The 18305-nt window shown below is 38.5% G+C and overlaps 1 protein-coding gene across 2 annotated transcripts in view; it reads right to left on the reverse strand.

Annotated features, from left to right (window-relative positions):
- The window catches only part of CBL (Cbl proto-oncogene), a 99414-nt gene that overhangs the window by 16711 nt on the left and 64398 nt on the right, over positions 1-18305 (reverse strand). Inside the window, exons 4-13 of one of the 2 annotated variants that reach the window (XM_027563488.1) lie at positions 16196-16352; positions 15235-15356; positions 14766-14903; positions 12803-12890; positions 12314-12445; positions 11903-12106; positions 6687-6746; positions 5926-6057; positions 5460-5840; positions 3665-3759 (exon numbers count right to left, since the gene is read on the reverse strand). In XM_027563488.1, the coding sequence (XP_027419289.1) occupies positions 3665-3759; positions 5460-5840; positions 5926-6057; positions 6687-6746; positions 11903-12106; positions 12314-12445; positions 12803-12890; positions 14766-14903; positions 15235-15356; positions 16196-16352 (1509 nt within the window). The remainder of the gene's footprint in view (positions 1-3664; positions 3760-5459; positions 5841-5925; positions 6058-6686; positions 6747-11902; positions 12107-12313; positions 12446-12802; positions 12891-14765; positions 14904-15234; positions 15357-16195; positions 16353-18305) is intronic. The other variant, XM_027563490.1, reaches the window with a different exon arrangement.

Consider the following 18305-nt stretch of genomic DNA (forward strand, 5'->3'; position numbering starts at 1 on the left):
GTGGGACAAAATGAAAGTATCAATAGAGACAGAAAAACCTAAGAAGAAACAAAAAAGAAATTCTAGACTGAAAAGTAAAGTGAAATAAAAAAAAAAATCACTAGAGGGATTCAAAGGTAGACTTGAGCAGCAAGGAGAAAGAATCAGTGAACTTGAACAGAGAACAACGGAAATTATCAAGGCTGAGGAATAAACAGAAAGAAAAAAAGACTGAAGAAAACCAGAGTCTAAGGGAGCTGTGGGACATGCCACCAAAGGACCAACATACACACGGTGGGAGCCCTAGAAGGAGAGAGAGAGAGAAGGGGCAGAGAGAACAGACCAAGAAACAAGGGCCCCAAACTTCCCAACTCAATGAACGCAAATATCTGAGAAGTCCCACAAACTCCAAGCAAAAGGAACTCAGAAAGACTCACACTCTTAACAGACAAAGATACAGAAAGAAGCAAATCTTCAGACATGAGTGATCCTCAATGAGATTATGAGCAGACCTCTCATCGGAAACTTTAAAGGCCAGAAGACAGTCGGCTTATATATTCTAAATGCTAAAAGAAAAGAAGCTCTCAACCAAGAATCCTGCACAGGCTTACCTTATTCTACTGCACTTCACACACGGCACTTTGTTTTTTTTAAATAAATTGAAGACCTGTGGCAGCTCTGTATCAAGCCAGTCTATTAGCACCATTTTTCTAACAGCATTTTTCCACTTCATGTCTGTGTGCCACATTTTGGTAATTCTCAAGATATTTCAAGGTTTTTCATTATTATATTTGTTATAGTGATCTGTAATCAGTGATCTCTGGTATTACCATTGTAAAAAGATTATGACTTGCTGAAGGCTCAGGTGATGGTTAGAGTTTTTTAGTGATGAAACATTTTACATTAAGATGTGTGTGTGTGTGTGTGTGTATAGGACATAATGCAACTGCACATTTAACAGACTCCAGCATAGTGTAAACACAACATTTATATATACTGGGAAACCAAAACCAAAGAATTCAGGGTCTCACTTTATCCCAATATTCACCTTAATGCTGTGGTATGGAACCAAACCACAGCATCTCTTGAGGTATGCCTGTATCTGGTAAAACTGCTTCCAAAATTGAGGGAGAAATCAAGATATTTCCAAATAAACAAAAGCTGAGGGAATACATGACCACTAGACCTGCCGTGCAAGAAATGCCCAAGTCCTGCAGGGTGAAATGAAAAAACTAGACAGTAATTTCCAGCTGTATGGAGAAATAAAGACTTGCATAAAAGTAAATACACAGACAGTTATAAAAGCTAGTATCGTTGTAAGAGTGGTTTGTAACTGTACCTTTTTTTTCCTACATGATATAAGAGACCAATGCATTTAAAAGGAAAAAAATCCATAATTAACAGTATAAAAGCTAGTTTTACTGTAACTTTGGTTGGTAACCCCAAATCTCTTTTTCCGTGTAAATTTTAGGAAACTAATGCACTTAAAAGAACTAGATCATAATCTAGTTTAAAAGAACCAGGGGCACACAATATATAAAAATGTAATTTAGTGACTCAACAACCAAAGGGGTGTGGTGGAGCAGTAAAGGAGCAGAGTTTTTACATGCTACTGAAGTTAAGCTGATATAAATTCAAATTATACTGTTATAGCTTTGGGATGTTATGTATAATCCCTATGGTAAACACAAAGAAAGAATCTATAGAATATAGAAAAAGGAAATGAGAAAGGAACTGAAAACATTTCACCACACACACAAAAAAACTAAACAGAAAACAAAGTAATGCAGGAAATGAGGGACAAAGAAACTACAGGGAATACAGAAAACAAACAGCACAATGATAGAAGTCCCTCCATATCAGTAATTGCTTTAAATATAAATGAGCTAAACTCTCCAATCAAAAGACAGAGACTGGCAAATTGGATTAAAACACACGATCCAATGATATGCTATCTATAAGAGACTCATTTGAGACTCCATGACACAAACAGGCTGCAAGCCAAAGGATGGATTAAGTTATTCTGTGCAAATAGTAACCAAAGAGTTGTGGGGAGGAGGGAGCTATGCTAATATTCAGACACAATAGACTTTCAGTCAAAAAAGGTTACAAGAGACAAAGAACATTATATAAACTGGAAGATTTAACAATTATAAACATTTATACACCTGAGATCAGTCCTGGTTGTTCACTGGAAGGACTGATGTTGAAGCTGAAACTCCAATACTTTGGCCACCTGACGCAAAGAAAAGACCACTGGAAAAGACCCTGATGCTGGGAGGGATTGGGGCAGGAGGAGAAGGGGATGACAGAGGATGAGATGGCTGGATGGCATCACCGACTCAATGGACATGGGTTTGGGTGGACTCCGGGAGTTGGTGAAGGACAGGGAGGCCTGGTGTGCTGTGGATCATGGGGTTGCAAAGAGTCGGACACGACTGAGCTGAACTGATACACCTAATGACAGACCATCCAAATATCAATACATGAAGCAAAACCTGACAGACCTGAAGGGAGAAACAGACAGCTCTACAATAACTGGAGATGTCAACACCCCACTCATAATCATGGGCAGGACAACCAAATATAATATAAGTAAAGAAACAAAGGACTTAACACAGTAAACCAATTAGATGTAACAGACAAACACAAAAAGCTCTACTCAACAATAACAGCATACACGCTCTTCACATGTACAAACAGGACACCTTACAGATGGACAATATGTTAGGCCACAAACTAAGTCTCAATAGATTTTTTTAAATATCATACAAAATATTTTCTCTAATCACAATAGATAAAGTTACAAATCAATTTTAAAAAAAGTAACACTGAAAAGTCACAAAACTGTGGAAATTAAATGATACACTCCTGAATAACTGTGTAGCTGAAACCTACTGGTTTCTATTCTGTGAGCTCCATCTTACACCTGCAGTCCCATGTCTCCCCCTTCTCTGTGACTGGGCTTTAGCCTGCTCACAAGGAATATGCCCAAGCCAGGTAAGTTCCCCATCAACCTTTACCTTTGTTTCATCTGAAATGAAAACTGGAAGAATAGCTTCGGCTGACATAGGTGATTAATGGTCTGTGAGGAATAATGGCAAGAGATTTCCCCCCCAGCTCGCCTCACCGGGTTCCTATTGCTGCAGACGCACTTCTCCTTCAGGAGTCAGAGTCTATCTCTAGCTTTAGCCCCTTTACACTCCCTTGCTCCCCTTCCAGTGACGGGCAGTGCAGCTACAAGTGCCTCTGGATGGGTGTCTGCCCAATACTGCCTATATGTAAGTTTTCCACAATACACTCCTCGTTGTACCTTATTTTGTTTTTTTGGTCTCAAACTTCCTTTTCATTTTTTGTTGTTGGGAGAGGATGTTTGCTATGACCAGTGTGTTCCCTTGACAAACCTCTCTTAGCCTTTGCTCTGCTTCATTTTTACTCCAAGGCCAAACTTGCCTGTTACTGCAGATATCTCTTGACCTCCTGCTTCTGCATTCCTACTATGTACATATACACAGAGAAAATAATGGAAAGAAACAGTCCAATACATGATAATTTTTAAATAATAGAAATACAGGTCGATTTTTATTTTCTGCTTTACAACCCTCTGGGTTTTCTAAATTTCCTATAAACAAGTTGTTTGAAAGTATCAACTCTACTGTATGAAATACAGTTTTAGTAAACTTACCTGGCAGCCAGAGAATAAATGGCATTGGCAGATGCGGAAGGTTTGATTTTGGGATGCTCACACTCTGCACCTGCTAATGGGCTGCTATTCATATTCTGGAAAGAAAAGAGTTTAAAAAAAAAAAACAATGTTCTTAATATAGCTAAGCATCTCCTCTTATTTAATCTATTCAAAATAACAAGAACAGTCATATAGACAGAGACCTCATCCTCAATGCCATGCTTTGGGCTTATTATATGTGACAAAAGTACAGTTGAAGGCTCAAATATAAGGGTTAGGGAGGACAGATCTAAAAATGAGGCAAGGAAATGGGAATTGTTTAATTCTAGAAAGATTTGAGGAAACTAGCTGTCTGCACAAATATCATTCTAGCTTTAAAAATCTACATATTTTTCTATATTGATGCCACTGAAAGTCAAACCTAATCCACTCTCACTAATTAAGACTGCCTATCCCACAAATGCCACTTAAATGCTAAGTTACCTTCCCCCTTCCCTTTCAACCAAGAAATACATAGTTCATTTAAGGACCACAGCATTTCTCAACTTTACCCTCCAGTTCCATCTTCTTCTTGGGTTTCTAACTAGCCACTGTCCAATTCTTCCTTTAATGGCTTGTGTCAAATTCAACATATCTATCCCTAGTTAGCCAGGTTAAAAACCTCTGGGGTGTGTGCATATGTGTATATATGTATATGCGACCTCTCATCCTTTTTTCCACCGACCAACTGCTTTCAAGACTCACTGGGTCTTTGTTTCATGCTCCCTAAAGTCTCTATCTAATCAGGCTCCCCCTTCTGCTCCTGGACCAGGAGTCTCCCTCTCGTTTACCCTGTACCAGCTATGTGGAACCCCTCTGTGGTTACAACCACAGACTCTCCCAAACTCATCTGCTTTCCCTCCATCCCCTGTTACTCCAAATCTTTGCTGAGAAATGTATGTCGCCCCTTCATGTGCCTCCCCATCCCAACTCCAGCTTTCTCTACACGGTTTCCACCCAAAACTCCACAGCATTCATCAGTATGAAACACCTTTTATATTTTATAGTTTAGCCTGTTTATTTTTCATCCTTCCTCCAGTTGAATGTAAATTTTTTGAGGGCAAGATTTCTTGCTGAGCGCATAAAGAACCAACAAAAGAAGGAATACACCGCTCCCACCCCCGGTTCTATCCCGTATCTCCTGCTTATCCAAAGGACTGCTAACCTGTCTTTTTTCCATCCATTCTCTTTCTAATCCATTCTGCATACTATTCCTAGATTCCTCTCTTTAAGCCATCATTTTGGTCACATTACTGCACTAATTTAATCTTCATGTACTCTTCATTTATACCAAATAAATTCCAATTCTTCTGGGAGAGTGTCCTCTAGTCTAGCAACAATGTTCATTTCTAGCCCCCTTTCCTACTCTGATACACAAAACTTCTCCTCTCAAATTAAACACTTCTTATTCCACAATACATCTTAAGCATTTCTGTCATTGTAGGTCTATCTTAAAACAGTATCCACTTTGGAAAGGATACTTCAAATTCAGATGCCACTCTTCTCATAAAGCCCTCATGACTGCTCTATCTGGAAATAATCTTTTCTTTCTCTAAAATTAAAGTGTTTTCTATTTATACAACTCATGGCAGAAATATGGTTATTGCATTAATAAACATATTAACAGATATATTTCTCGAAAATAGGGATGATATTATCTCTGAATCCAGTACAAAACATACCAAAGAACATTCCCCATCAATGTCATCCACAAATATTTGTTACTAAGATAAATAATTTCAAAATCAGGACTCACCATGGAGGTATCCAGATTGAATGTGCTTCCGAGCCTAGGCGTATCGGTTCTGGGTTCCATTTGTGAGGGCAATGAAAACGGAAGTGAATGCCGGTTGGTTAATTCTCTCCCTGTCCAGGGGTCACTAGGGTTTGGGGCAACTACTGGTACTTTGGGGATTGGCCGATGCAGCCATGATGCTTCTCCAATGCGGCCAGAGGGGACAGGGGGCAGTTTGTCTCTGGATGGACAGTCGCCTGGTGTACAAGGCAAGGGGCGTCTCTGAGGCCGGGTTTCTGCTCCACCAGAATACGGACGGTCTGGAGGGGGTGGCGGTGGAAGATCTCGAAGAGTGGGAGGTATTGGTAATGGTTTGTCCTTATGAAGAGAGCCAGAAGGAGCCTATGGAAGCATGATGGAAGTAATCAAATTCCACTAATCCACAAAAAAGAATCAGAGAAAACTATAGAAATGGATAATGCTTTACCTTCGAAGCAGTTCCAAGACCAGAAGCACTTGAAGGGATAGATATTCGCTGCTGTAGAAGGTCAAGTCGTGGTGGCACTGGGGGAAGGGAAGCTTGTGGGGCCATGGAGAATGGAGAAGGAGGTCGTTCCACCTAATACAAGTAAAAATTTCCTAATAGGTTATTCTTGTTTTGAGTAGGGGTAACTCTCAACTCCTAAAGATGTAAAGAAGTAGAATATGAACAGTGATTATACCAATGAGCCTGACTTTGGCTTACAGAAGTGCTTTCTGAATTATTTTTATGTTACCATAAGAGGGCGCTCTCAATCACAAAAGTACCATGGAGATACAAGCTACAAAGCTTGTATCTAGAAACTGCTGTGCTGTAAGAAGCTTCCAAGCTTACAATTTTAAAAAAACTTTACGATTTTACATCTCTTAATCTTCAGAAGAAGAAAAATCTTTTCAAGATTAAAAAAAGAAAGTCGTATTAAAAGAAAGGGATACACATTAATCTCTCAACAAATCATCTAGGAAAATAATGCTTAAGGAGCAGAATGAAGAAAAAAATCAAAGTAAATAAATTCTCCAGAGGTTATTATGATTCAAAGAAAAAAGAGAGATTTATAAGATAAAGTGATCAATGGTATTATTAAAAAGCATCTTGTGTTCTTCCAAAGAAATGTTATTTCGATTCAGTAATTAAAAGCAATGATTTTTTTTGTCAATTTGTATTCCAAAAATTGTGCCAAATCAAAACAAACAAATAAAATGTATAACCTTTTCCATTTCCCTGCCCACAGCAGGGTGATGAATAGCTGATAAGCTTGTCCAAGTAGGCTGTCAAGAGATATACGAGAATTTATACAAAATACTACTTTGCATTTGCATTTCCTGAAAGCAAAACAGATGGAAAACAGGCAAATATGTATTATAAGCACTTATGTAAAATGACAGAAAAACAACCATCTCCATAGTAAGTCCCATCATTAATGCCAGGAGGAGAATGAGGGAAAAGGCCTGCATTACAGGTTGCTTGCTCTGACTCACACCTAAGAACATGGCCTCCAAGGCAATGGAGCACGAGCAGCGCAGCACCTCAAGGGTTAAGAAAGTGAAGCGCCAAACTCACTCTCCCTCTACCACCAACATCTAGGCAGTCACTGCACCTTCCCTGGTGGCTCAGATGGTAAAGTCTCTGCCCATAATGTGGGCAGACCTGGGTTCAATCCCTCGGTCAGGAAGACTCCCTGGAGAAGGAAATAGCAACCCACTCCAGTATTCTTGCCTGGAAAATCCCATGGATGGAGGAGCCTGGCGGGCTACAGTCCATGGGGCTGCAAAGAATCGGACTGAGTGACTTCTCTTTCTTGCACTGTATCTTTTTATTTTTCCACAAAAGACTGGCATATCTATATTTTCCTTTTCATTCTACTTACCAACCTCAGACCTAACTTATCAAAACCACCTTCTAACAATTCTCCCAACTTTCTAGTTTCTTATCTCACCAAATCATTTTGTTCACCATTACCAGCTTAATCATCCTTAAATCCTCACTAGCTCAAAAACCATCCACCAGTAACTCCTACTTTCCCATGTCATAAAATGTCACTTTCCTGCCTGGCTTTCACAAGTCTAATTTGGTCTCCCTAACCAATAGCGTTTTCTGTAATTCTCTATTTTGGAATTCCTACCTCCTTAACTTTCTTCAAGTTGTTTCTCAGTTTGGAAGGCCCTCTCTGCCTATTTTGATCCCCCCAACCATCCATCCCTCCTTCTCATCCCTAAAGGGCAGAGGGTTGAGCTAATCAATCATATTCTTCAATTCATGCCTCAATATCATAACCAATCCCTAAAATGTTCTTTTATCTCAACATATAATAAAGCTCAATAAAAGGATAAAAGTGCATATGAGGAAGAAATTACAAAAAAAAAAAAAGAGCATTCGCAAGACCTAAGGGATATAAATATCCATATAGAAAGTGTTCATTACATAGGTAGCCCAAAGAAAAGAAACCCATAACAAGCCAAACAACAACTCCCTTTTCAGGGAATCAAAGATAAAGACTACGGCTTCTGAGGACAGAGAGAAAGGAGGCATCAAAGAGCAAAAATATGCTAGAAACTAGAAGTCACTGAGGCTGTAACAATTCACAGAGGTAAAATTGTTTTTCAACCCAGTAAGTCTATATTTAGACAGTTTGAGGGCTGAATAAAGACATTTTTAAGATATCAGATGTCTTAAAAATTTCACCTCTCACCTTTTCACAGAATGCTATTTTGAGGGCATACTCTACTCAAACAAGGAAGTTAAAGCAAGAAACAGAAAAACATGGGCGTTACAAAATCCAACACAGAGAGAGGCAATGAAGTCCCATGATGATGGCGAAGAGAGACCTCAGGGCGACAGAAGGCAGCACACTCAGTGGAACACCAGTCCACACTGGTGCCAAAGCATGGCAGACTCTCATACACCAGTATACTACATTACACAACATCTCCTTTATTAATACATGCACAGAATTTACTCCACAGAAAATTACACCAAGAGGATGTTTAGTAGTGACAGGTACAAGTTGAAAACTAAGGAAATAAAAACAAATCAATTACTTCAGAAAAGTGCAAGGTTGTAAAACAAAGCAGAAGTAATCACATTATAGTATATTACTTGAAACAATAGGGAGCAAAAATCATTTAAACACTGAATACTGACTGAACCAAAAAACATTCCAATTAACTACAGTCGGAAGTTAGGGAGTAGGAAGGAGGAAGATAAGAGATTTAAATCCTTTCCTAAACACATAACTAATATCGAAAAATCAGGAGAAAGCAGTATAGCCTATGGCTAAGGAACAGCTTTAGGAATGGAAAAATCTGAATGGGACATGGAAGCTGGAGGAGATGGAAGCAGATAACTAACATTTTTAGCAATTCTTTTCAACTTTAAACAACAACAAAAAAACCATGTGTATTTATCACAAGGATATTTTTAAAAGTAGATTCACTGTTTTAAAAATAAATCAAAATTAAGCAACAAAACAACAAGCTACTGGGATGTGATGAAGCAGGTCCTCTCACAGTCGCACATACTTTAGGAGGGACCTTAGGGCAAAAAATACAGGGAATAAATTTTAATGTCTATCCAAAAAAAGTTACAGATATTTTTACTCCAATATTTATTCATACAAAGTAGATAATGAACTATAAGGTACAAAGAATAAGATGAAACACCCACATAGAACCTACCTTTCAGCTAAAAAAATGAAATATCATTGCTTTCTGAAATTCCCATATGCCCTACCACTAATTATATCCCTCTCCTCTCTCAAAGAGTTTAAATGGACATACTCTTATCTAGCAATCCGACTGTTAGAAATTCACCCTACAGACAGACTTGCAAAAGAACACCCATAAGGGTCAATTTCAAAAAATTTAAAATGTACTACTCAAATAGTCCAGATTTCCTCAACTATCCATATAGCATAGACACATTTATCAATTCCCGTTTCAATGTCTTTTTAATTCCCAAACATCCAAAGCAATTACTATGTGCTCACTCGTGAGTAGCCAATTACAAGAGGTGACTCTTGCCTTCTAGGAACTTACAATGGGAAATGATTATTTTTTGGTCACACAACATGGTGTGTGGGATCTCAGTTACCCATTCAGTCAGTCAGTCAGTCAGTTCAGTCGCTCAGTCTTGTCCAACTCTTTGTGACCCCATGAATCGCAGCACGCCAGGCTTCCCTGTCCATCACCAACTCCTGGAGTTCACTCAAACTCACGTCCATCGAGTCGGTGATGCTATCCAGCCATCTCATCCTCTGTCGTCCTCTTCTCCTCCTGCCCCCAATCCCTCCCAGCATCAGTCTTTTCCAGTGAGTCAACTCTTCGCATGAGGTGGCCAAAGTACTGGAGTTTCAGCTTTAACATCATTCCTTCCAAAGAAATCCCAGGGCTGATCTCCTTCAGAATGGACTGGCTGGATCTCCTTGCAGTCCAAGGGACTCGCAAGAGTCTTCTCCAACACCACAGTTCAAAAGCATAGATTCTTCAGCACTCAGCTTTCTTCACAGTCCAACTCTCACATCCATACATGACCACAGGAAAAACCATAGCCTTGACTAGATGGACCTTTGTTGGCAAAGTAATATCTCTGCTTTTCAACATGCTATCTAGGTTGGTCATAACTTTTCTTCCAAGGAGTAAGCGTCTTTTAATTTCATGGCCGCAGTCACCATCTGCAGTGATTTTGGAGCCCCCAAAAATAAAGTCTGACACTGTTTCCACTGTTTCCCCATCTATTTCCCATGAAGTGATGGGACCAGATGCCATGATCTTCGTTTTCTGAATGTTGAGCTTTAAGCCAACTTTTTCACTCTCTTCTTTCACTCTCATCAAGAGGCTTTTAGTTCCTCTTCACTTTCTGCCATAAGGGTGGTGTCATCTGCCTATCTGAGGTTACTGAGATTTCTCCCGGCAATCTTGATTCCAGCCTGTGCTTCTTCCAGCCCAACGTTTCTCATGATGTACTCTGCATCAGTTACTTAACAAGGGATCAAACCCAGCAGTGGAAGCAAGGAACTCTAATCACTGCCATGGAATTTCCAGACATGGACTGCCATGTAATTTCCAAGAAATACTTTTAATAAATTATTACCAGGTGGTAAGTTCTATGGCAAACATTTCACAGTATCCCAAAAACACTTAGCCAGACCTAGATTATATTTGGGTAAATATGTGTGAGTTAGGGGTAGGAGAAGCAGGGTATAGTCTGGAAAGATTTCTCAGAATATGAAAACTGAGCTAAATTACATAGAAACTATCAAGACAAAAGCATGGAGAAATCTTTGATGATTCAGACTCCACAAAACACCAAGTGGAAAGGATTATCAGGGCAAAATGCCTAGAACAGAGAATGTACTGACTAATCCATTAAGTAATGAGAAGTCACTAAAGAGCATGAGGCAAAGGAATGAGATGATCAAGGTGTGTGTTGTAGATCAATGACTGGAAACAGGGAGAACCTATGCTTCTGAGAGCCTGAAATAAGGCAGTGGCATTGAGGACAGAGAGGAAGAGACAAACGGGTCACAACCACTGAAGAGAATCCCACCCACCTTCTCAGGATTTACTGAGCACCTACCATGCGCCAGGCAGTCGGGTGCTGATACAAAAGAAAGATTCTTCTGCACCAAAAAATGCCTCCTATGAAAGCTGTAAAAGCCTAAACTAGAGAACTGACAGCATATTAGAACCTCTGTCTGCCCTATATTTATTAAAGTCTTTGGTGACTGCCTTACTTTGAATTAGTGAATAAATCTCTGTTTTATCCTACCGCTGATGTAACAGAATTTGGTCACATCCTTTCTTGGCCTTTATCTTTCCTACCTTTACTAGAGTCTTTCTAGTTTGTGTAGTCTCTGTACGGTACCTCCTACCACCTTCCAATCACTTTAGTTGCCATTTATTTGGTTAACAAGCCCTTGTTTCTCCTGCCTAAACCTAACTTTCCATTGCCAAGACTTCACTAGAGAAAAAAACAGAGAGAAAATATTCTAGTCACAGTAGCAAAACAGAGTCCAATTCTTTTATTCCCCCTTCATTTTCTCCACCAAGCTATCCGAGTAGAACCCAGTTCTAGGATACAGACAGTAAGAGCATGGGCCTGGAAGGCGGGATGCCTGGTCACAGATTCTGGCTCAACTTACTAGTAGTGTGACCTTCAGCAAATTCCTTAGCCTCATTGTTCTTTGATTTCTTCAATTGCTGGACAAGGATAATACTAGCTTCTACTCATAGGGTTACATGAATATGGCTAAGTATAGGATTATGAGTTAAAGTAGCCAAGTATTTAGCATGGTTCTCTTTCACATGGTAAATGTTCAGTAAATACTATTTTTACTCCTTGTATTTTAGATGTTGTTAAGTGATCTACTGCTTTAGGACACAGCTGATGATAGATTCTGCCACAATCTATTAAACTGTAGACTTACCTTGGCACCAGCCAATTCCTTCATCATGAAGAGAGAATCATCAGCTCGTTCATCATCATCATCCTCATAATTTGGGGAGGGAGCTCCCTCTGCTCCTTGCCTCAACAGGCTGCCACTTCCTCTAGGATCAAAGGGATCAACCACAATGGGCTCAGTACCTTTAATTTCACATCGGCAGAAAGGACAGCCCTGGCCTTCTGATTCCTACAAAGGAAATAGGAGATGGTGACACACACATCTGAAAGTTCTTAAAATATTCGTCCACTAAAAATACAGTACCTAAAAATGAAAAAAGCACCAAAAGTTTAGGACCTACCCCACAAACCATTCTTTATATCCATAAAGTATATACAATCCCCAATTCTTCACTGTGATTATTTAGCTGAGAGAAAGCAGGGTTTGGATCCATACCTGCCAGGATGTTAGACAGGATGTGCACATGAGGTGGCCACAGGGCTCAATCTTCACATCTTTATCATTCTCGGCACATATTTTACACAGTTGGAATGTGGAGCCCATCTCACAGTATAATTCATATTGCTCCTTTGATTAAAAAAGAAAAAGAGATTATTCAGTCCCCTACAAATATTTGTTGAATGAATGAATGAATGACTGCAATACTTGTAATACTAATCTTTGCCTGGAAACAGAGTGTCACAACAGTGAACAGGTAAAACAGAAAGCACCTAGTCTTGGTCCTATTTTAAGAAACAGGGTTTAAAAAAAAAAAAAAAAGAAACAGGGTTTAAAAAGAGACCACACACACGTAAATTCACTAATCTAGTCCATGGTTTAAAATTTTAAGTGTTCCAACCACTTAATGTAATTCTGTCAGTTCTACAGAGTAATATATAGAAGCTTAGGTCTAGAAATATGATTAAAATGGAAAACAAAACTCACCTGGGTCACTTTGATGTGGTCTTGAGGAGTTGGTTCACATAAGCCTGTCAGGTCGGGATTCTGATTCCGTCCATCAGGAAACAAATAGCTGTAAAAAGAGTAACCAATCTTGGGGGTCTACTGAAGCCAATTTATCACTGCTTACTAGTACAGACAAATGTTATCTAGGAATTCTCTCACTCTAAAAGGGCAATTTCGGAGAAGTGTAAAGAGAAATTTTATTAGTACTTCAAAAAAATTAAATAACACAGATCAGTTCTAAGAAGATACTCTTCAAACACTGACATTCTTTCTCCAGGGTGTCACAGGCTCTATTTTAATTAAGGGGTTGACAAGCTTTTCCTGTAAAGGGCCAGTTAGTAAATGTTTCAGGCTCTGCAAGCCACGTAAGTCTGTGTCACATATTCTTCATTTTTTTTTAACAACATTCTGAAAAGGAAAAACTATCTTAGACACAGACTAAAAGACCTAGTCTGTGCGCCACAACTTACCAACTCCTATTTTTATCTGTGGATGACCACAGATTAAAGTGTGAATTCTCAATTTTAAAAAAATGACATTTGCTTCAACCAAAGACCTTAAAACACCCTTGTTTACAGATTTAACACTAAGAGACACCAATTTGAAAGAAAAGTAACAAGAAGCACATTAAGCCACTGAGATCAACTACCAGGAAGCTTCTAGCATCAAATTGCTCTGACATCTGGTGAAGTACCCCCTTTCAGTTCTAACATTACTGTAGAAAATGATGTGTAATGGAAAATGGATTTTCCTAATCACTTTAAAACACAAGTAGTTTTCTCATACCTGGCCAACTGTTAGTATTCTTAGTGCTTACCAACTGCTAATCAATTTGAATTCCCAAAGGAATAGGAATTCTATAATAAATAGGAACTTAAGTCATAAATATTAGCAGAGATTACAAAAACCCATAGCCTGAAGAAATTCTGCTGAATTAAAATGAAGTTAGGATGAAGGCCATTGAGCCTGCTGCCCTCAGGAACATTTAAGTCATCCTAATTTTGCCTAGTCAAATAACTGGTAACACTTTACATTTTTTTTTAATATTTATCTATTTATTTATTTGGCTGAGTCAGGCCTTAATTGCAGCATGGGAGATCTTCACTGTGTCATGAGGGATCTTTCACTGTGGCACTGAAATCTCTAGTTGCAGCATGTGGACTTAAGTGCTCTGCAGCATGTGGGATCTTAGTTCCCCAACCAGGGATTGAACCCATGTCCCTTGCACTGCAAAGTGAATTCTTAACCACTGCACCACCAAGTGACACAGACTTATGCGGTTTGCAAAGACTGGTGAAATATTTACTATCTGGCCCTTCACAAAAAAAGCTTATCAACTCCTTGATTAAAATAGAGCCTGTGGCATTGTGCCCTGGAGAAAGAGTATCAGTGTCTGGAGGACAATACTGATGTTGTCAGTGTTGTAGTAGCTCACTCCTGTCTTTGTGTCACTCTTTGTGATCCTTTGGACTTTAGCCCACCAGGCACCTCAGTCCATGGGATTCTTTAGGCAAGTGGGTTGCCATTTCCTTCTCCAGGGGATCTTCTCAACCCAGGGATCAAACCCGTGTGTCCTGTGCCTTCTGCACTGCAAGCAGATTCTCTACCTGTTGAGCTCTAGGGGAGGCCCCTGTGTTTGGAGAGTACTATATATTTTAAAATCTAATATAGACCTGAAAAAAGTTAACGTGTGGAAAAAAAAGAAAGATAAAATCTACTCAGAGTAACAATGGAAATAGTAGAGGAAAAAATAATTTCACTCAAGGAATCCTTTTTAAATAAAAACAGAAGTCCTACAGAAGTTGAAAATTCAAACAATATAAGCTGTTAATGTTTCCTGAATCTTAACCTGTAGAGAAAACCTGGAATAAAGTCATTAATGATGCAGTTTCACAGCCCTAAGTTCCTAGACTCTAACAGATGATAAACAGTAGGTACTCACAAGCCTTCCCTGAAGCCATCAATCAGCGCTTGGAAGAGAGGTTTATTGTGAGGGATTGTCTGGAGAATGTTCCCATCAGCAGTGACATACCCAATAGCCCACTGACCCAGACGAGTACAGCTCAGCCGGAAAATGTAACTGAAAACAGAGAAACAAAACCTTGATTACATATGCTTGCATTAGGGTGGAAGATGAGACAGAGACAAAAATCAAAAAGACCATCAATAATAGATTCTTCAATGACTCCACACCAAAAGGAAAAGGCACAAAAGCTTAATTCTTAAGTGGCTTGAAAGCATTTGTCAAATCATAGTATCTGAATAAGTCAATTCCTCTGATAAACAGACATCAATCCTACCACAGAAATGTGGCCACTGGGGAACTAGTAAAAGATCATGTTTCCTCCTTTTCAGCAAAGGTCACAGAATAAAATTCAGGTGAATAAACCTCTTTGCTTCATTCCACTGACCTGCCAGGTTTGTGAATGAATTTCTGGAGTCGTGCTTTCACTTCATCATATGTCAGGAAAGCCATGTAACCAGGATGAGTTACAGCAAGGCTATTCCAGTTCCTGAGCAAAGAGGACCACGGCTAAGGAAACAAGAGATCAATCAGACCATCCGGCTCCAAACATACAACCAGCCTCAGAGCAACGAAGAGCAAAAGAAAAATCCACCTCAATACTCAAATATAAACTCTCCATTTAGTGTCACAAATTTTCAACCATATTGTTACTTTAAGGGAAGATAAACATGTTTGGGAAATAAAAACTTTGAAAAGCTAAGAAGAAAATAACACATGCTTATAGGGAGAAGCCTAACTGTGCAAAATACAGAAAATTTTCAAGCAGCTCTAACCTGCTGGAGCTACTACTAGAGTAATGATGAGGTTAAACAACAGACAAAAACAAAGAAAACAGGGCAAGGCCTGATGTTCAAGTAAGAAGTTCCAAATAAAGGTTTATGCAAGGTTGCATATACACACATTATTTTTAGAAAAGGAAAGGAGTTGTGAACCATCAATGCATCTCAATATTAGTCAAGAATTTTAATACCACAGGAGAAAAAGCTGGAAACATACATATATGTCCAGTAGCTGAACTCAGGAAGTATATTATACCCATTTTTAGGGTAAAATACAAAAATTAAAATGATGCAAAGAAAAAAAAAATGATGTAAAGAATATTTAACAGAGAAAGATTATAAATATGAGGAGAATAAGCAGATTATATAGTTACTCTTTTTACATATATATATACACACACACATATAAAATACAGAGTAGTTTTAACCTTTTTTTAAACTATAGTTTCTAGAATAAAAATACTTTTATAATAGGCAAACTCCCAAATATCCAAATGTTATTTTTTTAAAAGGTTCCCCTTCAGAAAAGTGGCAATAATTAGTTCAACCAACATTTTAGCATCCTACCTGAAAGAGTCTCGTAAAGATATCGAATTCAAAAACTGAAATATAATCATTGCAGGTCAGATCAATAGTGGATTTCAGAGCCATGGCCTCCAGCCCAGAACTGATGGGATGTACTTCATGAAGGGCCTGTCTGAAGCTCTTCCAAGGGACTATTGTCCTAGGGTGGCAGTGAGAGAGAAGGCACAGAATAAGATAGCAGATAATTCCAGGCATTACTACAGTCAAGGAAAACAGTCTCTTTAAATTCTCAAAATCCACTTTAATTTTCTTAGAGAAACTGAATTATGTTTTACATTGATAACAGAAAAGGCATAAACGATACGTTTCTTAACTTCCTATTGAGTAAATTAATAACAGAGACATCTTTTCCCGCTTTTCTTTGGCAGAATGCCACAAGTTAATCCCCTTTCTCACCTTCAGACATTTGCTGTATTAGAGAAGCAGGAAGAGAGATGAGATTATCCTTTTTGTATTAGAGATGTAACCTGTGGCCAGATCTTCACTTACTGTATTTAAACTAACCTTTTAAAAGCACATAAAACACCCTGATTCTTTTGAGGAACCCACACTATCAAGGACTACACTTGAGGAATATAAAGCTTAAGGTACAAGAAGAAGAGAGTTCTGATACAAATGAAGAAGAAATTATTTAACAAAAGAATGATTAAACTCCAGATATGGCTAGCAAAGGGTACTGTGGGATATCTATTTCCCAAGATCAAAAAAATAAATAAAGTAAAATCTCATTGCCTTTATGTATTCACCTGCCTGATAGAGATCAAGTGGCAATTCAAACTCTTTTCTAAAGTAGATAGTTACTAAGTAAAAGTAACAAAGTTAAACTCATGCCCATCCTCTTCAACTAGGTTTTTTAAAATCACTAATCATTCTATATCTGATGCTTAAACACAACTTTTTAAAATAAAGCAAGCATTTAACATACATCAAATCAATATGCAGTATATACCTGAGACTAACTTAACAGTGTGCATCAATTATATTGCAATTAAAAAAAAAAAAAGCATTCAAAGAGAGACTTACATTAGGATCTGTATATTCAACTGAAAAATTTTATTGTTTTCTACTTTTTCAGTTCTTTGACTTAAAATTTCAGAGTATATTCAAGAACATTTATATTAATACTGAGAAACAAAAACTTGACTTAAATCATGGGCTTCCCTAGTGGCTCAGTGGTAAAGAATCCGCCTGCTAATGCAGGAGACATGGGTTCAATTCTTATTCTTATTCCAGGAGGATCCCACATGCGTGGAGCAGTTGAGCGAGTCCCTGTGCCACAACTCTGAGCCTGTGCTCTAGAGCCCGGGGACCTGAACTACTGAAGCCCTCATGTCCTAGAGCCTGTGCTCCGCAAGAGAAGCCATTGTGATGAGAAGCCCATGCACCCCAATCAGAGAGTAGCCCCTGCTTGCAGCAACTAAAGAAAAGCCTGTGCAACAGCATAGACACAGCACAGCCAAATAAATTTTTTTTTTTTTATAAAAAGGACAATATAACAAAGTGGAAACACAAGCCACAGACATCTCTAATGTTAGTGACTAACAAAGAATTAGTATCTTACAATAGGAAAAAGACAAGTCTATAGGAAAACAGCCAAGTCAGAAAAAGAACCTAGACAGGTGACAAATGTGAAAAGGTGCTCAAGCTCCCTTGTCATTAAGAATATAAAGCAAAATATGATACCAATTCATATTACCAGTGTTAGCCAAATTGCAGAGCTACTGGAACACATGCATACTACTCAAAGGAATAGAAACTGGTACAACCACTTTGGAAAGCAGTTAGGCAATGTATGGCAAAGCAGATGTGAAACCCCTGACTCAGCAATTCCACTCCTAAGTATGTAAGTATTGAGAAACTCCTGCATATGAAGGCAAATACAATTTTGTTTTCTGTAGCACTGCTTGCAATAGCAAATAATTTGAAATGTATGTGTTCATTAACAGCATAATGGATTAGGAAAAAGAGAACAGCATGGGTTTCAACAGAACGGCAAAGGTCTATCTACTTCTTTAAGAAAAAAAAACACAAACATGATCAGAACAACAACAACAAAAAAACTAGGCTAATATTTACCACAGTTGGGAAGTAG

This window comes from Bos indicus x Bos taurus, chromosome 15 (assembly GCF_003369695.1).
Source record: "Bos indicus x Bos taurus breed Angus x Brahman F1 hybrid chromosome 15, Bos_hybrid_MaternalHap_v2.0, whole genome shotgun sequence".
NCBI classification, from domain to species: Eukaryota; Metazoa; Chordata; class Mammalia; order Artiodactyla; family Bovidae; genus Bos; species Bos indicus x Bos taurus.